General features: G+C 44.0%; 1 protein-coding gene across 7 annotated transcripts in view; it reads left to right on the top strand.

Annotated features, from left to right (window-relative positions):
• The first annotated feature begins 563 nt into the window (after nt 1-563).
• Nucleotides 564-24876, top strand: part of CUX1 (cut like homeobox 1) — a 269017-nt gene continuing 244704 nt past the window's right edge. For 3 of the 7 annotated variants that reach the window (XM_042025983.1, XM_042025985.1, XM_042025989.1), the window contains exon 1: nt 565-783. In XM_042025983.1, coding sequence (XP_041881917.1) covers nt 754-783 — 30 coding nt within the window. In that variant the 5' untranslated portion in view covers nt 565-753. Of the gene's footprint in view, nt 784-24876 lie in introns of all 7 variants that reach the window. The other 4 variants (XM_042025982.1, XM_042025986.1, XM_042025987.1 and 1 more) reach the window with 4 other exon arrangements.

A 24876-nucleotide genomic window follows, 5' to 3' on the forward strand; every position in this document is an offset into this window, starting at 1 on the left:
GCCGGCCCTCGCTCCGCTCCGCTCCGCCGGGCGCGGGGCTCCGGCCGCCGCCCTGCGACCGCCGCGGGCACCGCGCCGGGCCGCGAGGGGAGGGGACGCGGGGGGATCCGCCGGGAGGGAGGGAGCGAGGGAGCGGCGGAGGGTCCCGCGGGGTGGGAAGGGGCGAGCGCCCGGTGCGCGGAGAGGGGGGCTCGGGAGGGCAGCGGCAGCGCCGAGTGCGGGGAGGGGCGCGGGGGCATCCCGGCCGGCGGGGGCATCGCGGCGCATCTCCCCGCGGCGACGGGAGGGCACGTTACATAATTCACGGGCTCTCCAGCCTCTCCTGCTGTCCAGGATCTGACAGATGAGCGGAATATTGATGCTTTACTGTGCTGGCTCGGGAGAGCCCAGAAGTGCCGTTTCCTGCGAAGGAAAGTCCTCGCAGACCGGCCTCCCTCCCCCTGCCCCGGGGGAGCGTCCCTGGGGGAATTGCGGCCCCACGTTTTAATTGAGTTGCCGGGGTACAGATAAGGCCGGGGCGGGCGGGGGGGTTGTCAGACGCTGTATCGGTGCTGCTCCCGCCGTGAATGGGGTTGCAACACGCGCGTCTCCCAGTTGATTGGCGCAGGAAGGCGCTGCCCTGCCTCTCCAAACCCGCCGCTGCCTCCCGTTTAAATAAATTGGCTCGAAAGCCGGCGGCTGCCCACCCTGGCCCCCGTGGAGGCGGCGTTGGAGCCGGCCGGAGGCTGCGGCAGGCGGAGGGATGGTGCGCTGATGCTGGGCAGAACCGCATTCCCGCTGGAGGTGAGGGGATGCTGGCGAGGGGCTGGCAGCGGGACCCGGGTCCTGCCGCCCTCCCTTCCCCTCGGCCGGGCGTGCGGGAGCGATGCTAAAAATCCCACCCCAGCAGCCCCCGAAACGGGAAGTGCTGCGTGGGATCTGTGCTAGGAGGCTGGTCCCTTCCGACTTTCAGGTGCATTAGGAGGTGGGGTAAAGTAGCGTTTTGTTTCAGGTTTCTGTGTCGTCTTCCACCCCCTTTCGCGTTTTATTATTTCTTTTAAAGGTTTTGGATTAAGGTAGACTTGGCTGAACTTTGCTAACTTGAAAGGGTTCTTAATAGTGACCCGGAATACCTACAGGAATACAGAAAATGAGATCCAGATGTAGAATTGTATAAAATAAAATGGATTAAATTAAGATGTAGTTAAACAAGGTCTGACATCTCTAATTGTGGACTTTTGCTTTTGCCTCTGTGTACGTGTGGCTGTACCTGCTTAGCATAGGAAAATAAACGCTCCGAACATCGCTGCTGTGGCGTTACATTTAACGGTGAACAAGTCTAAATATTGCCTGTAAAAATAAAGCCTTCAGAAATGCTTATTGATTAAAACATATTATGCTAAAGTATCTATCATGTAAATTAAATTCTAAAATGTAATGAACACAGCCAAATGGCATTTTGATAGATTGTTCTATTCTGTTTTTAGTAAAAAATAGCTCACTTTTATCATAATTTAATTTCTGTGCATACTGTAAAACCTGTTGTGGAGTATCACTGTACAAACCTTAATCTCGTTTTTGCAGACTAAATGTGACAGTCTGACTTGAACAGCTTGTAGCTTCTCCTTTGAAGCATTCTGGTAACGCCAGCTTAGAGTTGTTTGAACAATATTCATTACCTGCTTTTGAGAACTGGTGATTATTTATCCCCGCTGCGGATTGAGGCTGTTCACCTGTTGGCAGGTTCACCAGGCAGTCTGTGAGCACCACAGAGTTTGTTAACTTTGCACGCAGCCTGTCTGCAGAGAGTCCTGGAGTGACCAGGAAGGGAAGAGAGTACCTTCCTCCATATGCAGAATAGTTAATTTGTTTCAAATTAGCTTTTTATTTTTTTTTTTACCCACCCATCTGCACGAAGAGGTAGTGTAATATTTACTCCCACTTGCAGATGAGGCAATGTGCTATAAAAACTATCGTTACCGGGGATGAAGTTGAGTCCCACAGAATTGTCCGTGCCTCCCTCTATCCCCGTCCTGCACTTGTACTGACGTATTTCGAGCGTGGAATTGTAGAAAATAAAAATACTTCCGTGTACGCTCTGTTCCAGCACGAAAGCCTGGAGGATTTATGCTTAACACAATTGCACCTGAGCCCTGTGAACTCCAGCTCATGTAGCTCAGGGTGTGCTGGCTCTCTCTGTGCAGGAGAAAGTTGTGAGGAGCTGGGACTGGGCAGTCCCGGATCGCTGGCAGCGAGCACCGCGTACCCGGCTGCTCCCAACTTCCTCTTCCACCTTCTGTTGGAAGGAGACGTTTAACTGTTGATGAGCTTCGACCTGCCTTGTGATATTAAGCAGCAGATTTCTCCAGATTGTATCAATATTAATTAAAAACAGAGCCAGGAACACTTTAGGGTCTGACTTTTTAAATTATTTATTTCCTCATGCTAAATAACCCCTTGTTTATAGGGAAAGGTATTTTAAGTGTTGGAGACAGGATTAAATAATTCAGAACTTGGATTAAAGAACAAAAAGGTCTGTTCACAAATGGAATATGAGATGCAAAAATGGCAGCTTCCTACAGGTATCAAACGGGGCTCTTCACTTGAGACTGTACCTGCGAGGCACGCAGCTGAACATTAACCCTTTTCTGTAGTAAAGCTTGGCACGATTCCTAAAGAAATTGTGGAGTTGGCATGGCATTGCTGCCTCAGTTTGCCATGCGGTGGTAGATGGACCCATGTTTGATGGGGACGGAATTGCAGTGCTCAGAGAAAACAGACCCTCGCAAACAGCGAATATTGTGGCAGTAAATGCAAATGAAATCACTGGAGAAATGCTGCTGCCCTTGAGTTAAAGCTGCACGTCCCATTTGGTAGCAGTTGTGTGATTGGAATCAGTTCAGCGGCGTGAAGGTAACCTGCTGTTCCGTGGTCCTGGTTTGTTTGTAGTTTTTGATGTCACCATCACCTTCACTCTGAAAACAACCTTTTGCTGGAGAACAGGAAAAGGAGCTTCGTGTTCCCGTGGGCACAGCATGCAGCTCTCCTTGACAGCTTGCTTAGTATTTCTGAATATGTGTGTATGTATCAGTATCAGAGGAGGCAGCTGGTCTCTCTGACCAGCAGGAGTAAGTCTAGCTTGAGCCACAGCTCTGAGTTGGATCTCAGGACGAATGGAAGAAGTTAATACCCTTTGAAAACTTAACAAACTATCTGTAGTTATTTTGACAGTAAACACAAGTCTCAAAATGTCATTGTAGCTTTTTAAGACAGGCTCACATACTGGTAAAAAGTACAGTTTCTTACTGCTTTTGAGCAGAATGGCAGAACTCGTTACCGTCAAGCTGGGGAGTGGAAATCTAAAGGCAAATCTTGCTAATGTGTTCGTTTTTTAAAATCTTATCCTGGTAATGCATCATATATGATTAAAGTAAGGATGGAGTATTAGTTCTGTGCAGGCTGTGACTAATTGTTTAAGGTAAACCATTGATCTTATAAAATCTGCACCAAAATCTGGAAAAACTAAGTTGTAATGAGTAGCTTTCAAAAATGGAAGTCTTTCTGTTACTGAATTAGAAACAGGTGGAGTTGTTGGCATCTTTTAGTTGGGTCTGGTGGTACCAGAGCACAGATTGATTTGTGAAGGAGTTCATATGCTTCATCAGAAGTGGAATTAGTGATCAGGTCTGAGTGTTTAATTTTATGTACCTGTGCAGGTCACTGTAGAATTGTTTCTGTCCTAAAAGTAGTCAGTACTTTTCTGTTTATAATGGTAGTTGAATGTGGGTATGGAGAAGAGTGTCCAGCTGCTGTGCACACTTTCTGCTCCCCTCACCTGCTCGGAGAGCTGTGGTGAAAGCAGCTGGGAATTCCTGCAGGAAGATGCAATACAGAGAAGGGAGGGATGGCCAAGCCAGGGCACTGCTGCCAAGATACTCCGAGAGCAATCACTGCTTCCCTGCAGCAGGAAAGCTTTGGCAGCTTGTGGTCAGGGTGATGTTCCTGGACACCCACCACACCTGACATACCAGAAGAAAGGCCCTTGATGCACTTCTAGCTCAAGAACTTGTCTTTCATAGGATTTCTCGAGTCCTGTTCCTCGGAAGGAAATCTCTGGGAGCTTTTCTAGCCCTTGTTCTGTTCCTGCAATGAAATAATGCCATCAGAAATGTGGCAGAATCAGTGCATGTTTCGGTCACTCTGCTCTAATGCCGAGTTTGTGGTTAATTGGATGATGCATTGAGAAGTGCAATAGGCAGGATTTGGGATGTGGTAGTGGTTGGGAGTTTTCTGAAAAAAAATTGTGCTGGTTGGCTGTGTCTAACAATACCAAATAAGTAATGGGTGAAACATTTGCTGGAGAAGAAATTACATGCAGTCTGAAATTCCAGTGAACAGTTATTCTTTATTTGCAAGCTGATTTGTAATGCAAAAAGTGGATGTAGAAAAATGCATAATCCACAGTTTCAGTTTGATCACACCGAGGCTGAGAATAAAGGCAGTTTATTTATTAGGGAGAGAACAGTCACATATGTGGATGATTAGTATATTTTAAGGCACCAAGCAGGCAGTGTGTTGCAGCAGTGTGCACTGACTTGTAGTCTTTCTATGTAAGCAGGGTGGTAAGTTCCCATCTTGCCTATCCAGGTATTTCCTGCACATGTGCTTGGTTCTTTCCCATATACTTTGTGGGAAGGCCTTAAAAATACAATGTTTTCTGGACTGGAAATACAGTGACAATGGTCCAGCTTTGCTGGAATGGGGGAGTGGGGAGAAAGATGCGGGGATGAGAGGGAGAAAGCTGAAATGGGATTGTTTGCCCAAGACAAGGAGTGTTGGGAGAAGACTTGTACTGGAGTGCTCACACATGGAGTTGAATGTACCAGGAAAGATGAGAGAGACTTAGACTTCACAGTCAGGAATAGTGTCCTTAAATTAGTGAACATAAGATAAATCCTACTCATTTTGTGACATAGGTTCTCAGCTTGTTTTTGTTGTCTCTGGTTTGACAAGGCAAATCAGTGATTTCTACCTTTATTGGCAGCTATAATGAAGAAAATACAGGCTATTGCACTGGTTGGATTGTGAAGAACATGGAATGCAGACAGGTTGTTGGATATTAGGCTTTTATAAAAGATTAAACACAATTGGGTGTAGGTTGTTGGATGTAACAAAGGTCTCCACTGCTGTCCTACAGTACTTGTATTTCCAGGAAAGCAAGAGGCAGTAAGGAATTTGCACTAGATCCACCACTGTACCCTGGTTGTGCTTCTCTCTCTAGCAAGACACAGCACTTCTTTCTGCACTGTTACTTGGTCCCTCCTGTGACTGAGCAGAGTTAAACATTGACCCTGAATAAAGGTAATTCTTGGTATGAAAGTGCTAAAGCTGGGAGGTGCCTGACAGTTCCCTGTGCGTGTGTTACAGCAGGCAGGGCTTTGAAGCTGGAGCGTGTCACACTCATGTCTAACAGCTTTTTGCCTCCCTGGCAATTCACTTGCCCCCTTGCCTTGCAATAATTCGATTTCTTTGTCGGCAGTTGGGGTAATAAGGAAGTTTCTGTGAGGGCTGGAGCTGTGCTGCCTTTCCCGGGGAGCAGGGAAGGCAGCTGGGGTGGTGCTTATCCTCCTCCCGTGGCTCATGGACTACAGTGATCTGCTCTGGGAAGACAGAGGTGAAGATTACTCATTCTTTGAAAGGCTCAAAAGCAGATGCACAGAAGTGTTTTAAGCTGCTGTGTTTAGATGCTTTAAATTCCCACATGTCTTTGTGTCTCTGGTTGTGAGCATTTTGAGGCGGGTAGGGATGTAGGCCATGGCTGTCTCGGAGGTTTTTCAGAGGAGTTCATACATCAGAGCTGAGCAGATCCTGTGGTTCTGTTCTTTTGTGTGGAAAGGTACCTTAGTGAATGAGCAAGCCTGGAGATTGCAGCATTTGGAGTGCCAGGACAAGTTTTCTGTGAATGATAAGAAAATTTAGGCTAAAATATGGGTAAATGGCTGCATGAATTCCACAGGAGTGTGACCATTCCTCTTGCTGAATCCAGAGATCTTGTATAGGTGAGCCCAGGTGTGCATTGCACACGGGTATTCAGGTGAGACCAAACCATGGTCTGATTCCTGCAAACATTTTATCACATCCCTTGAGCTGTGGAGGTGGGATGGTCCAGTGCTGCTGCTTTTATCACGTCACTGTGGGATTGCTTTTATGGGCTTGGGGAGGGTGTGTGCAGGAGCAGTTCTGACACATTGCAGAGGTCTTTCCTTGCTGAGAAATGTTGGCTTCTGTCTGTGGCTCACGTGTGTCAGGCTGAGGGCAGTAATGTCAGAGGGAAGTAAAAATAAAAACAAGTGGTGTGGGGGAAGTGACACTGTTTAAAGGAGTGGAGGGGGTAGAGGGAAGTGGTGAAGAAAGGAAGGAGGTAAGGAGTGAGCATAAACCTAGGACTTGGAAATGAAACTTCTTGCAGTACAGTTGGGAGAAGAGAGCTTATTTTAGCCTTTATAGAAATATTGGGCAGTGCACTGGGCACTGTGGTGGGTCTCCCAGCAAATGCCTGGCTGTAGTGTTGCCACCAAATCCACCTCACCTGCACTTGCTGACCTCATGAAAGGATCAGCTGGGGTTTGCCACCAGGCTGTCCTTGTGGAAACATCCTGGGAAAATTTGTACATGAGATACTGAGGTGATGGTGTGGCTTCAGAGTGCACTGACAGATTCTTAGCGTTGCCCTGTGACAACCAGGGTTTGTGTTTCCTGGTAGCTTTCTAACCAGCTGCATGGTATTTTCAGGTATGATGAATAGGAGAAGCATTCTCATTGTTCTTACTGAAAAATAAAAGGGGGGGAGGGCAAAAAACCCCCAGGGAATTTCATAGCTTTTGACATTTTTTTCTTTTTTTTAAATGAAGACTCAGACTAGATATATCTTAGATGGCAAAAGCTTGTATGTTTTGAGTGGAAATGCCCTGGCTTATTCCTGTAGGATCAAAACTGTGAAGCCAAAAGGGAGTGCTGCAGATGAGATGCAGTGGAAGTTTGATGGGTTAAGTCTTGCTCCTTCTGCTCTCGCTGGTATCTCTGCTAGGTGTTTGTGGTTTCATGGTGTTGCTGAACCAATATTCTAAAGAAAACAAAAGATTTCTCTTACCAAAGAGCTGAAGCTGGTGTGTTTTGCCCATCCAATATCTCTGTACTGTGAGCACTCACTTGGGGCAGTGGTGCTGAGTGGGGCTGGTGCTGACACCCAGAGCCTTGAACTGCTTCAGATTCGGTGTGAGCGCAGTCAGGAGTTGGCAGGGACTCTCAAACGAGTTGGGAGTTGCAATCTCATTGTCAGGAGCTGCCCCATCCCCATTCCTGGCTCCAGCCCTCAACATGTCCTCACCTCCACTGGTTTGTTTCTCCATCTGGGAAACACAGATGACGCTGCCAGCCCCTCTTTGAGGTACAAGATTGTGAGTTAGCAGTTACTGTTGGTTTTTGCTGCTGCTTAATAGTGTCTTGTGGATAAACAAGACTCAGTGGTTATGTTTTCTGCACCTTTGTTCTCAATATTTTAAATGGCTCAATCAGAGAATATGCTGGCGCTGATTTGTAGGTGCTTTTCAGGCTGTTGCAGAGAACAATTTCTACAGAAATGAGTGAGAAAAAAGAACTGAGTTGTTGGTTGTCCTAGACGAATATTGAGAATGATTGGTACTAAATCACTGGAAAAAATGTTTCTTGCAGTTGGTTATAAGGTTATAATCTAGAGTTACTCATACATAGACACACTCTTACTTTAAAACATACCTCCCTGTTGTTTGGTGTAATGTACAATTTATCAGGTTTCCCTTCAGATTTCTCTGTATATTGAAGGCTGCTTAAAATTTACATTATAGGCAGCCAGCAATATGAATGTTGAATTAAAAATTCAGCAGTTTGTGGTTGCATCATTTCAAAGTGCAGCCCACGGTTTGAAAAAGCTCCCTGTTTCAGCAGGACAGGCCAGCCTCCTTGCCAGCCAAGGGCAAGGAGAATCTTCCATCCCAAGCCATGCTCTGGTGGTTTTAAGGACAGTAACTGGGAGCCTTTGAGCCCTCTGGATGGCCGAAGAGAGGAGAGAGAGAAGATGTGCGGAGCAGTCCTTATGTGAAGTGTTGGACCTGTACTTGAAGGCTGAAATTCATTATTCACCAAAAGACACAGCATGGGGTAGCTCGAAACTTTTTCTTACATCAACTTTTCTCTTTTATCCAAATTACCCAGGTTTTGTAGTATATATACCTGCTCCAGCTGTCAGTGGGGTTGGAGGCTGTGCTTTAGATGGGCTGCTTGTGCCATCAGGAATATCCATCTCCTGCCCGTGTCCTGCGCCGCGCTGGGGCTGCGGGGCTGTGCTCCCAGCTCCGTGAGCTTGGCACAGGTGGATAAACTTTATCCCTGTTCAGCACAACACCCAGTGAGCATTACTGCATGTGTTGAATTTTTAAGACGTGTGTAGTCAGAGTTTCTGGCTGAACCTGGGTGGAAGGAGCTGCCCTTTCTAGCCCTGCCCAGGGTTAAGTTGTGAGCAAAGATGAATCGCTCCATCCTAGTCCAGCAGCCTCTCATCTTTGCCTTTATCTCATGTTTCTAATCAGCTCCATTCTTTTTCTTGTTATTTCATTGATGTGACACAGAAATGTTGTCGCAGTAGCTCAATAAAATTTATACTTGTGTCTTGTCTGTAATTATTTTTCATTTTATTTTTTATTGGGTGTTTACACGTTTTATTGCATGTTCACGTCAAAGTAAATTTGTATCATGTTGTCACTTAAAGATGTTTGCTTCATTTTCATCCATAAATAAAATGTACCCTTTGTCTAGGATCTGAAACATGAGAATGTTAATTTTGTCAGTGAACTACATATCTGTTTTTCTGTTGCAGATTTGTGTGTGTTAATATTGATAGAACTCAGCTTCGGTTTGGTATGTCTGGTATGAGCATAGTTGCTTTTCTAATATTAATTGTGGGGATGGGATAATATTAAACATTTAAAAACATGGAGCCAGTAGTCTTGCAATTGATTTTCTGTGGAGAGACTTCTGTGCTGAGTTGTTTACACAGTTGTAACCTTAGTTTCTTTTAGGTGAGTGCAAGAAGTGTTTCACGGATTTAAAAAATACAGTTGAGTGCACTGGTTTCTCCTCCACCCCCTTCTTCCAGCTCTGCCCTGCCTCTTTCAGGAGCTCTAGTTTTCTTTTGCTTATAGGTTTCTGCACATTTTTTTTTTGGCATGGAGTCTTGCTTTTGAAATTCTTGGGATGTTGGAAAAGGGCAGCTTGCTAATATTGTGTTCTCAGCTCGTCTCTCTGCTGCTGTTCACAACACCCTGCCTGTTTTCTCAGGAAAATGTACTTTATACTCCTAATTACCCCTTGAAACTCAGAATATCTTTTTTTCATTCCTTCCAAAAGTGAGTGGATACTTGTGGCTATATAGGGGTGAGCTCAGGGAGTGCTGTGCTCTTGCTTCCCAGGATGAAGCAGACAGTAAGGAGGGAGGAATTGTTCTATAAGAATTTATTCTGTACTTTGTAAGAATTTTATTTTTGTATTTTCCTGATGAAGAAAAACTTTTTTTTGCTGTGAGTTCTGATCCTGTGAGACTCTGGGTGCCATCAGTGCTACTGGCAGTCCTTAACCCCTGCAGGACTGGGGATTAATTCCCTTGTTTAGGTCAGGATATGAATCAAATTAAACTGTCTTACTAAGCCATGCTCTCAGTTTTATGTCCAAAACTTGGTTTGCTGTTTCCATGCTTGTGAGGAGGAGGTGGTTTCAGGCTTCTTTTTAAGTGCAGACAGAGCTTTGGTCAGTCCCATGGCTGGAAAGTTTTAATGTAAAAGCAGAGTTCTTCTGTACAGCTTGTGATACACATTCTTCTCTTTGTGAGGCCTTTGCCGTGCTCCAGGCCATCAGCTGGTGAGACCAGGACTGTGTGGGATTTTTTTCTTGGAGTGATGTGTTAAATACAGCACAAATGATTAAAACATCACACACACTGTGCTGTGATCAGCTTGGTTTAGACGATAAATTAAAATCTGTTAGCATCTGAGATGTTCTGGCATATCCTGAGAATAGTTAGTTCTTTAATATGCCAAGCTAAGTAAAACTTGATTAGTGTCACTATCTGGGATTTTCTGTCCTGTAAATAGAACTTGAAGTCTAAAATTGGAACTGTGAAAACCTACTTTAACTGGGATTAGAAGAAGAATTTAGTAATTCAGATTGATTTCAGGATCTTAGAAAGTGGTCACTGTGCCCCAGAGCTGTTGTACGTGCCATCGTTTTAAAAATTAACTTCACTGCAGGGGCTAAAATGTTAGTTTGGGACTGCAGCATGCTCTGCTTGGCCATCCAGCACAGGCTGCAGGGGTTGGAAAAGTGCTTTCCATGCTTGGCTGCTGCCTGTGTGCCAAAGGTTGTTGTGTCTCCAGGTCCTGGCTTTGCACTCCTGACACTCGGCTGGTGAAAGGTGATGGCAGGCAGGAATTAGGGTTAGAGCCTTTCTTCTGGAGCACACATACTGGTGTGAAAGGTCCTGATACCAGGAGATGATGGCTGTGAGTGTTAGTTTTCATTTCTGGGTGCACTTTGGTCTTGTGCATGAGGTGGATGCGATGGGAGCTGGTGAGCCAGTGGGAATGCCTGGTGTGGGAGAGCGCAGCCTCTGCTGCTGGGCTGCGATCCAGTGCTCTTGCCTTGCTTCCAGGGATGTCATGGCAGTCACACTTCATAGTGTTTTGTGCCCTATTTATTTGCTGTTATCATTTTACCAACCAGTTGTGAAGTTAATTTCAGTGGTAAGAAATATTCATTCCATATCTAGTTCCCCCTTTTTTTTTTTTAAAGTTGTTGGTTGGCAGCAGCCCCTTTGTACGGTGTCTTGATTGTCAGCTCTTCATTATAAATTTACTTTCTAAATGCTGACTTAAGGGCTGACACTTTGTTTGTTTAACTGTCAGTTACACTACTTGGGAGACCTAATAAAAGCCTCTCAGATCTTCCTATTGAATTAGGCCACCCTTTACCACCCCAGTGACTGATATAAAACAACTGCAGGAGTCTCTTTCCCTGTCTATCCCATTTTTGCTGGAACCCTGCTTCGGGTGTCTTCTGATCCTGTCCTCACTGTGACAGTTGTTCTCTGGTAAAAGGTCACTGTAGTGTTTTAATTGGATTTTTCAGTTGCAAGGAATATAAAAATATAAGTTTATTAATAGAGTGGCTTTGATCTTGAAGGATTCCAAAACATTTGCTGCATTGCATGTACAGGAATGGTTTAGTTTTACTGCTCGTTCAGGGATAATCAATTTTGTCGTGGAGCATGGAAAGCTGCGTGTTCTTCCTGGGAGGTCGGGGGGAAACAGGGAAATCTGGGAAGGCAGAATGTTGTTCCCCTTCTGAAATTTCCCCAGGATACAGCATTGAATTGTGGTGCTGTCAGAGATGCCAAAGGATCTTTCATAAGTTGTTTTGGTTTTGTTTTTTCGTCTGAAATCTTTGAAAAAGGTCACGGGCAAGAGACAATTAAAGAAACACTTAACTGACCTTGTTAGTGTATTTTTGTGGAATTATTGTGCTTTACAGCTATTGCTGCTTTACCCAGATGGTTATTGCTGGTTTCCATCTGTTCGTTAAGGAAAAGTAAAGACAGAAAACGGCCGCTTTAACTGGGTTTTTGAGCAGAACTTCCAGGTTTTATTTCTTCTTTGACCACGTCAGGTTAATGTGTTGGGTGAGAGTGCTGCGGTTTCAAGGCGAAGAGATCAAAGTGGGAGCTTGTCTGCTCAATATGGGTCACGACAGCAGCTTCCTGTGTTTCGGGCACCCTTTTCTTTGAACAGTCCTCAGGTATGAAGTGTGATATCACCCTGGCAGGGGGCCAGGCCTAGGGAAAGACTCTGACCAAGGCTGACATGAGGGAAACCATTTAAGCGTTTGTGGCCAGAAGGATCCTCAGCTCATATTGCTGCTTATTCCCAGTTTAACCTCAGGGCTCTCTGTATGACTTCATAGTGCCCCAGTGGAGTTTTTGCTGGTTTTACTAAAATCTGCTCCCTTAAAGGTTAAAAACTTTAAAATCTTCAAAGCTTGCAGGTGTGAGAGCTTCCTGCTGGCACTGATGTAGGTGAGCTGACACCAGTTTTAGTGTTCTTGTGCTCAGGGTGATCTTCCATGTCTCAATTTGTGAAGAATGGTGGGAGAAGGAGCCCCAGAGAGGCCAAGAGCATGATCTGGATTTTCACCTGATGATGAACAAAGCAAAATGATAAACTTCTTCCAAGTCCCATCATCCTGCTCGTGGCACTAAGAGTTTTTCTTTACCTGACTATTTTCTTTGAGCTGGTGGATGATTTCTCACAGAGCTGCTTTCAGGCACCAGAAATTTCAGGTGGGATGGAAAAAGGAAGCTGTCTGGAGGGAGAGCTGTTTGCAGGGGTCCTGAGCAGGGTACACAACAGTGGTTTTATTTCCCCAACTCCTTTGCCAGTTGCTCAACCAGATGTCCTCAGTAGTTTGTGCTGTAAGATGTTAAGTAATTAGATCATTCACATTCTAGTTAAACATAATTAAAGCCCTGTGTAAACTGAGTGAAGCTGACAGGTTTTATAGGTTGGTCAGAGCAAAAATATCAGATGATATAGCTCAGCATTAATACAAAAAGATTTAAGCCTCCTTGCCCTCAAATAAAGAGGTGTTTAGTCTTCAAATTTAATCCTTAATTAGAACTACAATTTGTGGAACATACTAAAAATGTTTTCAGGATCTTGGAAGCCTCACTCAAAAGTGCTTCCATGTAGAGTTTGCTGGTTTCTTCTGTACCCCTGAATTTGAAATAGAGAACTTACTTGGCAGTTGTTATGTCAAGTTAAACAGAGAACAGAATTTTGCAATTTTTTTCCTGTAGTTTAAGTTAGTGGGTAAGTCAGTTGCAGTGGTGCTCCTTGACTTGGGAAGGGTTGGAACAAGTAGCACTATCTCCAGGTGCCTTTCCCAGTGTGGAGCTAGCTGATCTGCCTTTTAGGATCATCTGGGTGTAGCACAGGCTGTGTGAGGTGCCCTGGTTTCCAGCAGTGGCTTCCAACCCACTGCAAGCTGGGTTCACGAGCATCACGTTCCCTTGGTTATTGTTAAATAGCAGAGCTGGAGAGAATCACTGTGTCATGCCACCGTGTCTGCAGGTACTGCAGAGTAAAAGAGCAAATGTAAGATTGTGAGCACGGGGCTGAAACATGCATTCCATGTCCCAGCCTTTGATATTGTTTTTTTATTGCAACACTTTGAAGCTAATCTTCATTATTTCTCTCCCTCGTTTTACAGATATGACACATTATTTTGTTGTTTGTTTGCTGGCAGGCGAAACATATTTTCTGAAGGAAAGTGTTAACAGATCCGCTGATAAAATGTCTGTCTTCTAAAACCTGTCTGAAGACAAATTGAGTATTTGTCTACATGTGCTGTTCACACTGCTGTACCAAACAAATTAACAAGATGATTCTTGTCTTTTCTAGGATGTAAACTTTCTTTTCCAATGTTGTAGGAGCCCAAAGTTGTGAACTAGACCCAAGGTGATCCTTGTTCTGCTGAGTGCTCTGAAAGCTGATTGTCACTTTACTGTAGCTAATAAAGAAATTTAGGTACAGAACATCCACAGGGAAGTTATGTTGGAAAATTCACATTTGGCTAGTAAAGGGGATTTAGCTGTTCAACTTAGTTAAAAAAAGAAAAATCAGAAAGAAGAAAGCTGCAGTTATTTCTTGGCAATCCTAAATGATGAAGTTGTCTTGCTGGGTACTGAAAACAGCTCCTTTGCATGCACTGCAGTGTTATTTCATGCAATAACTTCCCACGTCCCCTCCAGCCTCTCCCACCACACTTAGTTATGTCACTGGTGTGATGCTCCAAGCCTTGCTGTCCTGGCTGGAATCTCGAGCCTGTTTCCAAGCTTGTATTTCTCACTTGGCAGCACATGCTGCGGCTGGTGGGCAATCTGCCGTATCCCTTTTTTGTCAAACATCGGAGTTGGTGTCTGACACTGAATCTGAGAAGAAGAACGGGGAGAGTGAAATGTACAGCGGAACTGGAGAGGTCTGCTGGGTGTCTCTGCATGTTTCTGTGGTTATTGCATATGATTGATTCCCAGTTCTTGTGGTGACAGAATGACAGGGATTCTGCTCTTTCCTTTCATATTTTAAGTGATTTGCATGACCTGGTAAGAAGCAAATTTTCAGCTACTTTTTTTTAATCAGGTGCTTATCTGCTTACAGGTGAAAAACTCCATTTCATGAAAATCCCCTAAAGTTCTACAGAGACAAAACAGTTCTGTCAAGGTGTGTGTACGTGTGTGTGTGTTTGTGTAAACACGCAAGCTCACACAAGCGCAATCTCCTTTCTGGATCAGCTCCCACCATGCAAAATACAAACCTGAAAGGGCTATAATTGATTACGTGCAATAGGAGACAAGCAACCAAGATTTTGGGAGAGGGCAGGGTGTGGTCCAGATCTGGCAAAACATTTAAGAACTGAACATTATTTTTTCAAAGGTAGGGAAACTTTAAAACATTGGTCCAAGAGTTAAGACTGGTTGGGAGAAGGAAAAGAGTACAGTAAACTGAGACGTCGTCTTTGTAGGGGGAGGTGTTGGGGGAGGAATTGGGAAGAAAGAACACGCAAGTTTAGGTTAGTACATGTTCATGTTCTTCTGGTTTTTTAACTTCATTTGTTTCCCTGGCAGATGTCCCATGGCTTTGAGGCCTTTGTCTGTGTGAGAGAGAACATGAAGGAGGGCTTGGCAGGACGCTTGGGGTTATGTGGAATAGCTGGTAGTCATATTTATAGTTGGTGTTGTCTCTTGGCTTGTGCAACTTTGATAACCAGCAATCGTTCTGTAAAGTTACGTGTTGTGTTGACAAGTCATCTCTCCCTGGGTTCCCTCCACCAATTCTGCACTGTAGATATGGCTCATGTAGAAGTTTTTGTAAGGTCTGAATAGGGCTTGTCACATCTACGATTTTACTTTTTGTATACACCTCCCATTAGACTGTCTTTTCAAACTTCTTCATGCAACACAAGAAATTACATGCAACCCTGCTTAACTGAGTCAGAAACAAACAACATTTTAAAAGTGATCTAGCAGTCCCTAAGTGATAAGATTTTTTGGAGCTTTGTATCTTTTATTTGTATATATACATATATATATATATATATGCTGCATCCTCCTTTGGAGGCATTTCATTCATTTTGCAATGATTGTTGTACCTCAGTATTTTATACTGTATTCTTTTGACTTGCCAAATTTCACAGTGGACTTGTTCTTGCAGCCTCTACATTCTGCAGGGAAAGAGGAACAATATTTGTCTGCTGTGCGAGTTTGAACCTTCTGGTCGCCTTTTGCTTTCTCTGTGTTTGTGGCTCTAAATAGATTTATAACTCTGCAGCTTTATGCCTTTAAAACACCTGCTGTAATTGCCTAGAAATATCCTCCATGTCAGCCTTTATTGCTTACTGTGATTACGCTTCTGGTAACCAGGCTTTTTGGCAGACTCATAAAATAAGTTTCTCATAATAGGATTCCAAACGGAGTTAAACAATATGCATAGTTCAAAGTGCAAATATGTTTTATTGGGGAAAGGATATTATTTTGCTGTTCTTTGATACCTTTAATTTGACTCTTCAGAAGGTGCTTTGCATTGAGTGTATGCATAAGTTTAAAAAAATCATATGTGACCCATTTCATTGATGGAAGTGTGTGTGGGCCTGTGTATGGCAGGTCTAGAGGTAAGAAGAATGTGAAGGCAACTTCTTGAACCTGTGTACACTGTTTTTTTATCAGTTAGCAGAGTTTGTACATAAACTGTACACAAGGTTGAAAAAATGCTGCTTAATTTTTCTGATTTAACACCTAAGGGCTGTGTGAATGCTGAAAAAAAAATCCGTCATTAGAGGGTTGTACCTTCAGTTTAGGGCTGGTGTTTGCTTCCCAGCAAAGTGAGGGTCCTGTGAGGCTGTTGGAGGGGTGATGGATGAGCTTTAAGGATGTGGCAATGTGTTATATTTGCTAATTCTCCACACAGAAACTTATCACAGAGCTAGATATTCTCACAACAGCGACGGTAGAGAGGAAGGAAGATCCTCAGACAGTTGAACTTTGTATTGTGCTCCCTTGATCTTGATGTCTCCCCTGGCATCCTTCAGGTGGACATCAGAGGGTTGGGAAATTCTAGTTTAACATTGCAAATCAACCTAATGTATTAGTTCTTGTAAACTGTTTCTGGAGATTGCAGGATTGAGGAGGTGTTATTTATCATCACTTTTAGCTAAAGAGTTCCACCCATGCAAAATTCCTAGCGCTAAGAGAATTACACTCTTTGGTAGGCGGGTTGTTCTCAATATCTCAAGCAGAGGAAAAGGTGGTGAATAGTTATTTTTGGGCTCTTTTAAAATATGAAAATAAAATTACTGGGGTTAGCCAATGTTCTTTACATCAGCAACTTTATCCTCAAGGATATTTTGGCATTTTTGCCTTTGAAATTTAGGCTAGACTTCAAAGGATTGATGACATTTCCTGGGAGAGGTGGGGTGCTGTAGATTGGTGGAGGCTGGGGTTGGAGCAGAAGTAAATGAGCATGGGTCACTTGGTGCTGCTGGTGTCTCTCAAATGAAGGAAGCCAAGCCTTGTCTCACACTGGAGCAGGAGACCTTCCTAAAGCTGTGCCTCAGAAAATGCTGCTGAGGGTTCAGTTTGTGGTGCAGTTGCCTCTCACCTGACTCCTGGGGGGTTTTGGTGTGTTTGAATACGGCTGTGAACTCCTGCAGTCGTTCATGTGTGGTATGGGCTTGGTGACACCTTGTGCAGGTGCTTGGTGCTGTTGTGCAAAACCTGCTGGAGTGGTTTGAGCCATTTCGCTGCGGGACAGGGACAGTGGGAAGCTGAATTTCCTTTTTAGGCGTAGAGTTTATCGTACGGCATAAAATCGAACACTGTGGGATGGCAAAGGCTGTTTTTTAAACTAGTTGGCTTGTTGTAGCTGTGATAATCTGTGTTGATCAACCCTTTTGGTGTTTGCTACAAAATTTATTCTAAAAGGCATGGTAGCTCGTTCTCGTTGGTGGCGATCCAAATCGTCTCTGCTGCCAATCTTGGCACTGGTGCCAGTGGTTTGCTTTAGCTGATCTAAGAATATAATACAGATGGTTTGATACTCAGCATGGATATATACAGATGGCTTGAAACTTTTGGATTGCTTTATTTCATTCCATTGTTTCTTCTCGGTATATCAAGTATCTCTGGATATATATACATGTGCGAGATTATATATATGTGAGATATATATATATATAGATATAATTGCTATTCTTAAAATAACCTGATCTGGTTTTGGTTCAGTTTGTGCCTGTCGTTGCTGTAAGAATTTGGCTGCTATTTTGTGCAAGTTCCATGTTCTGCGTGTCGGTACAGGTGTGCTTATTTATAATGCACAAGAATAATTCTGTTGAGTTGTTTGACCACCACACCTGTACATTCTCCAGTTACATGGGATGTAGAAAGCACATCCCAAAGAGAGAGCCTGTAGATCTAAAAATCCAAAGTTTGTGGTCACCAGCACTGACTTTGTTCAGTCTGTTGCTGACCCTGGCAGTGACATCTTTGCACTTGGAGCAGTGAGGTTTTAGCCCTGTGCAATAGTTCAGGCAGAGATCACTGAGCTCTGGCTGAAGGCTGGGTAGTTTGTTTTCAGTGCTCATTATAGCCTGTTGATCTCTTTCCAGCAGAAATTTCTAGGTTGGAAGTTTTTCAGTTGTATACAGGTGTATGACATCAGTTGCCTGCTGGCAGGATAGGGTGTAAATAGAATTATGACAGCATAACTTGAGTGCTCTCTGTGCACACAATATATTGATGTTCCAGCAGTTGATGCTGACACAGAGATTGCCTGGGCAAAGAGTAACAGTAGCCTCTGCTTTGATTCCTCCTGTATGGGAGATCCTCCTTCTGCAGGTTGGGGCATCAACAGCTCTGTCCTGTGCGTGGAGCTTGGGAGGTGGTTGTACACACTTACTTCTGAGCAGTGATTTACTTAGCTGCCTTCATAAGGCTGTTAAAGTGCTTAACAATGCAATTAATGTAATTTAAGGACAGTTAAAAGCACTAGTGGTTTTTTTCAACTTTAAATGCTGAGGCAGATTAAGCAGTTTGAACAATGACATGATTCTGCTCTACAGCCACTGAGCGTATAAATAAAATATGCCCCAGTGCTTGGTGTTTTGAGTCCAAAACTTAGAGACCACTGAAATCAGTGATTATGGATATATTGCCTTGTTCTGGGATCATCAGGCATCTGACAAGTTAAGTGTGATCAGTGCAAGTCAGTATTTAGATGGCAAATCTTTAATCAGTATTTCACTGCCGTAGGAAGTACTGATGGTGATTTCAACATGTATGTCTCTTGAGCTTGCTTCAGTTCCACCGCAGATGCTGGCTTGATGATAACTCCTGAGATGAGACATAAAATAGGTTTATGCATCTCTGAATGCTTCCTATTCCATGTGCATGGAGGCATTTTTCCAAATAGTCACACAGTTTTTTGTATGTGTAAATAGTTTGCTTTGCAGGCTTTTCCCCATACATTGCATCAATGCTTTAGTTAATACTCTTTATACAGTTCATACTCTTAATACAGAGAAGTTCATGTGTTACTAAACAGGAAGGAAATTTTGTAAGAATGCCCTCATGATGAAGCCGCCAGCAGAGTCCGTCACCCCCCTCTTTGGGACAAGGCAGTGGAACTCTGTTCCCTTGGGCACGAGAGCCTGGCCTGTTCCATGGCTGCTGTGGAGCAGAACAGTTCCACCCTTGTTGATAAGAGAGATGTTGGCTGTCCATGGTGGTAACTTAGCAAGAGTGAAGAGGTACATAACTGCTCTCTGGGCAAATAAAAGCAGTAAGGGCAGGTGGGATGTTGTGGGAAGCAGTGTTTTACAGGGAAGGCAGTGGGGACACTCGTGCCTGAAGAAGGAGCTCACTGGAGGGATGTGTAGATTAAAGGGAAACATGAATTTAAAATGGAGTGTGGCTGTGTAAGAGCTTTGATGAAATGATCCTTTGCACTGTGAAAACAAAGACACCTAAATCGTACGTGGATGAGGCAGGGCCATTAGCTGACCTCAGAATGCAGTTCTCCAAATTAATGGTCCTGGAGCAGCCAGCTGAGGTGATTTGGCTCTAAAAGTCAGATGGTTGGGAGCAATGTGTCTGGTGAAAGTGGCCTTAGCTTTTAGACATTTAAAATGTTTCAGTTAGTTTTGAAAAGATAGTTTGTCTTTGAAAAAAACAGGTGCCTGCGTGATGTGTTTATTGGAACAGTCCTTTTCTACCAGCCTCAAGAACCTGAGTTCTGTTTCAGCCTTACTGAAGAAAAAAATAGTTCTTAAAATTTATCTTCATCCTTCCTCAGGAAGGATAGAGCCTAACTGGGGTGTTTCCCAGAGAGCTGGTTTCGGAGTGCCTGACTGGTAATGATGAGTGACAGAATTAGCATAAATTCAGAGATACGGTTGGCTGGTGCCAACTGGCTGTGTGGGTATAAGAGTCACTCTTGGGAGCAATGACAGAGCCTGATTTTTATCCCTCCCTCCCACCCCCCCACTTTCCCACCCAGAGTGCTGAATATCCGACTGGATATTAAATACTTGAAAATCAACCTACTTAGCAGCCTGGAGCAGGCTCCAGGGAGGAGGTTTGGAGAGGGAGGGCTTGTTTGGGGTGGCGTTGCACACGGGGATCTCGCCGTGGGTAGTGCCATGTGCCAGGGGTGTCCGGCAGCCGGGGCAGAGCAGAGGTGGCTGTCCCCGGTGGGTGCCTGGATGTCTGTCCCCAGCACCCCGAGCCCTGCGTGTTATACGATTCCTCAGCAAGGTTTGCTGCTGGTGGCTCCCGGCCAGCTTGTCATGTCAGTGTTGAAAACTCCGGAGCACTTCTCCAAACGCTTGGAACCTGTCTCGATCTGCCCCATAACCGCGGTGTCTCCGCGAGCTCCACACACAGGGCAGGACGGCTCAGCTCTGCCGGGCTCCTGGCCACAACTGGCTGTCTCCTTGGGGCTGGGCCGGGTCATCCACCTGCCCTGGAAAGCCCAGGGTGTGGTGGAGGCCAGAGGAGCTGTTGGTGTGGCCACCCTGTGCTGGCTAGGCCAGGCAGGTGCCAGGCTTGTATCCCACACTGGGCAGGGGAGTGGAGCTCTCCGTGCCTGTTCTGCTCCCTGGGTTGCAGCCCTGGCCTGGGAGAAGTGGAGGCATGGACGAGGAGCTGGGGTGGTGGAAGGGGTCAGGAAGGGGCTTCCCTGGGGCTGCGGCTGCTGCAGAGCAAAAGGGGACCTGTCACTTGTCCCCAGGCTTGGAGGTGAGGGGTCACAGACACCTCCCTCCTCACTGTCCCCTCAGGATGCCATCTACCAGATATTGATACCCATGTTTATAAAAACAAAATCAGAGATCGGATGCACCACTTCATGGAGTTTTGGCTGTTTAGGAGTGACCATTCCCTGTTTTGCTGTCTCAATGTGTTTGGTACTCACCGTGTTGTACTCCCATGTGTGTACTGAAATAGTGAGGCTAGAAGATGGGAATTTTTGGATCTGGGCAGCATTGGGAAGCATCTCCCAAATGCACACCCTGACAGCAGCACTGCCTTGTTCCCAACATGTGCTTAATCAAATGGATAAATAGAGGAGCTGTTCAAATGGGGCTACTGAAAAGCACCTGCAAAATCTGTAGTCACTGCTGAAACCCCAGTCCCTGTATGCTGATTAGGCTCTTGTTTTTAAAAAACTTGTAGTGAATATGTTTAAATTCTGCACTGAAGATATTTTCCCTAATTATTTTCTTCTAAAATACACTTTTAAGATTGGTTGCTCTGATGCTGAAGAATACTTAATGCTTCTTCCCTCTTACTGGTCTATAAATGCAATCCTGAAACATTGTCAGTTTTTCTAATATTATTTGTAAGATTATTACTGGATGTATTTCTTTATTTTTTTGGGCTTACGTATGAATTATGTGACTACTTGTTTGAATAAAAGACTAGGCAGTCTCCCTATTAAAATATTTTTTTCTGATTGCTTAGAATTAATATCCTGCTTGTGTAGCATAACCGTATTGGGCTTTGAAGGTAGATTTATCATGAAATTTCACAGATATCATTTTATTTGAGTTGTCTGCTACCAGCACACACAGAGTACAGGTCAGTTCATGCAGGTTCTGTGCTGTGTGTTACTGCTTCTGTTGTTTGGATGAGATAAAAACTTGTTGAACTACTAAAGTGGACAGAGTTTAAAATTACAGACACATTACTTTCCTTTGCAGCCATAATATGTTTGTTTTGGCAGGCTGTCTCTTCACTGGAACATGGAACAGTTCCTTTTTTTTGCGATTATTCACTGTTTTCAGTCATACAGCACCAAGTATTATTCATGGCCCTGGAAAAAGTTACTCCTTCACAAAACAAAAGCATAGGAAGTGTTCTGAGCTCCCTCATTTTCATAATTGACAGGTATTAATGATGTGTGGGTACCCAGTGCAGTGACAATGTGCTCTAAATTAGTGAACATCACGGGGTGTTTCTGGCTTGGGAGCCTTCCCTGGCTCTCCAGGTGCTGTGGGTGTCTCGGTGGCCGTGCAGGTGTGTGGTACCTGCCAGGATGATGCTCCCTGGATGCACCACAGAGTAAGCGCCACATTCACCTGGGCTAGTGCTAAGCTTCTCCCACATGGTGGAGCTTTTACCCTCGACTTGACCACAAAAAGACATTTATAAAGTGCAGAGAGGCAGCTCAGGAAAGGAGGGCTCTGCTCGCCTCTTCCCTGATCCATAAAATTTTTGTGTCTTGGCTAATGCTGTGTTTGCCCTGCGTAGACATGGACACCATGGCTGTGCTAATGCCCGCAGATCGATCAGCATTCAGTGGGACTGGGGCCTCCTGGATCCCTCCAGGATCACATGGCAGCTCCTGCTGGCCTGGAGCTGCAGGGCCCTTCGGTGCCCAGCTGCTGAAACCTCCCAGCTGATTTCCAGCTGAAAAAGGCTCATCAGCTTTGCATCACATCCAACAGGTATTGCCCCATTCTCCCATCCAGCTTTGCCATTTCCAAGCATTTTGCTGGTTTTGTCATCAGACAGGAATAGTGTTAAGAATTAGGGTTAATGATTCTTACAGCAAACTGCTTTTGAAAAGTGTTGAAGAATCTGAGAGTTTGTGTAATTTGAGCCATACTTAGGAAGTGAAAAAGTCTGCTGCTGAGAACAACTGCCTATTTTTCAGAAATCAGCTATTTCTTTCTCATTACTTGTTGATAGTATTTTGATGCTGTGCAGCCTTTAAAGGAATTCTTTGCTTATTTGGTCCATCTGTAACTCACTTTAATGCTTATCTATTTTCTAATAATACTTGGCACAAGAGGTGCCCTTTCCTTTTTTTTTTTTTTCTTCAGGATGTGGTGTCTTTTTCTTTTCTTTTTCCCCCTTCCAGTAAGGAAAACACCATTTCCTCCACTGCAAATGAGTAATGGTGATGCAGGTCAGTTCAGACTCCCATATTGCCACTTGTTTACATAAAAGTGATCTGTTCTTCTGAAAATCTGTAACTGTCATGGGAGCTGTGCATTAAGTTTAAACTCACCCTGTTCACAGCACAGGAATGTATTTTCCCCCTATTTTTCCTAAGGTTGGAAATCACAGTTGTTTTTTCTGCTGTCCCTCTATTTGCTAGAAATTTGGTTTTGCTGCTGAGGTCCTTCAGTGCCTGTGTGGCTGCTGCATTGCATGTTCTGCCACCTGGCCCCTTCTCCCTGCCAAACTTTAGATTTCTTTGGTCTTGCTCTTTGCTATTTCTGAATCAAACCCCTGAAACTTTTTTTCCCCCAGTCTTCTTCTGCCTTGCTATTTTCTTCCCCCCTTTGTAAAAATAAATTGTAGAGCTGATCTGGCTGTTGCGTCTCTCTGCCCAACTGCTCGTGCATTCTTCCATACCAGGGAATAAAATTTCTAACCCATTCGTGCCTGTTCTTACAGCTCAGCTGGCTGCATGCTTAGATTTGTCATTATAGGACCCTTTCAGGAGAGATTTAGAATGGTTTTACCAAGGGATGAGTGAGTTAAGTTCTGTGTTTTGCAATAGGAACAAATGTTTTCAAATAGTAGCATCTTGTAGCGAATAAAATGATGTTCCCAGTCACTGGATGGTTCTTTGGCAGTGGGAGACTTGGATTTGTTGGTTGATACTTTCTAGGTAAGAGTAAGTAATGGCTTCTTCCCATAAACTCAGTAACATTTTAATTTTGATGATTCAGTCTTTAATATAAATACACTAAAGTGACAGGCTTCATGCCTTTAATAGTTAGAGCTTTTAGTCATCCTTAGAATTAATTCTGGTTTCAGCAGAAGCATTTGTTATTGAAGAAAACACAGACTCAGATATTTAATTACTTGGATTTCTTTTTTTAACACATTTTAGGAACATCTGTGGATCTTAATGAAGCCAGTGAGGATCCCAGACCCTAAAAACTGCCTAAATTTTTACAGCAACATGGGAGGAGGGGACGGATTAGGGTGGAGGGCAGGGTACTGTGAAGATTCCTGGCACATATTTTCAAATGACTTGCTGTATTTTTAGCTGGTGGGTATGTTTGGTGTCATTCATTTTTGGCAGTAAGACCATCCGTTTATTCTATACTGCTCAAATTCCTGGGTTTTCTGTAAAATACAGTGGAGTTTTCTTGTGGGGCTGATGTAGAGTTGGCTGATTCTCAACTGTGAAAGAAATACTTATGTTGATTATCTTTGCTTCACTGTTTTCTTTAGATTTCAAGAGGTTGTGCTTAACATTTCAAAATTAGTTAGAGGACTCCTTTCAGACTGCTAAATTATACCTACCAGGAGGCTGCGAAGCGAGCTCTGCGTGCCTGCCTCAACTTAGCTGCTCTTGATGGCACTGCAAATAAATTATATATGTAAGCAAATTATTTTGAAAGCAGTAGTTTTTAAATTGGGACAGGGCTTCTCTGTGTGTTCATACATCTTGTGCTGGAGCCGGTTAACAGGTGAATTTGAACCTCTTCCAAATTTGGTGTCGAATTTTCAGACAAGCACGATGCACAGTTTCTCCTTTCTGCCATCTACAAAGAGGAAGGAAGGGAAAAAAAACCCCAAATCTATTTCAGTACTTTCTCAGAAGTTTACTTGTATAAATTTCTCTTTTTCTATGAAACTATATTTTAAAATTCTTGAGGACTGCTAGAATAATTGTGCTTTTTTAGTGAATCCTAGAGATTAATGAGAAGGATCTGTCTGGACTCTTAAATTAAAACACTAGTTTTAAAATAAATAAAAATATTTAAAATAATGAACTATGTAACTAATGGCAGCTCAAATTTTTGAATAATGTTAATATATTTTTGAATCAGCATGGGATTAGCAGATGCTTTTGCATGTTTATGCAGGCTGGCATTTATGGCAACATCAGTGAAGCTTTTCCTTCACCCTCAGTTCTATCCAATGTCTTCCCTGACCCGAGAGCCCAGCTCTGCTTCACACAAAGAACACAGACATCACCAGGTTTAAGAGTTTTTGCCTTCTAGTCAGTTCTTTTGTTCTCTGTGGTCTTGTAATTACATTTTCTTAAATGCAGCTCTCTCCACTGTTGTGGTGCAGAGGAGTTTCGAGGCAGGGAACTGTGCATGTGCAGCAGCTCCTGCGAGTGTAAACTAAGAGGAGAAAAATGTCTCTTATCTTTGTCCGTTATCTCTGCTTGCCTCACTCTTTTGGGGGTTGGTTTCCACCTCAGGAACACATTGCTGCCAAATGAATCTAGTGAA

The sequence above is a fragment of the Corvus kubaryi genome, unplaced genomic scaffold (assembly GCF_017639235.1).
Source record: "Corvus kubaryi isolate FWS band 111438036 unplaced genomic scaffold, C.kubaryi_AGA036_p1.0 37284, whole genome shotgun sequence".
Taxonomy (NCBI): Eukaryota; Metazoa; Chordata; class Aves; order Passeriformes; family Corvidae; genus Corvus; species Corvus kubaryi.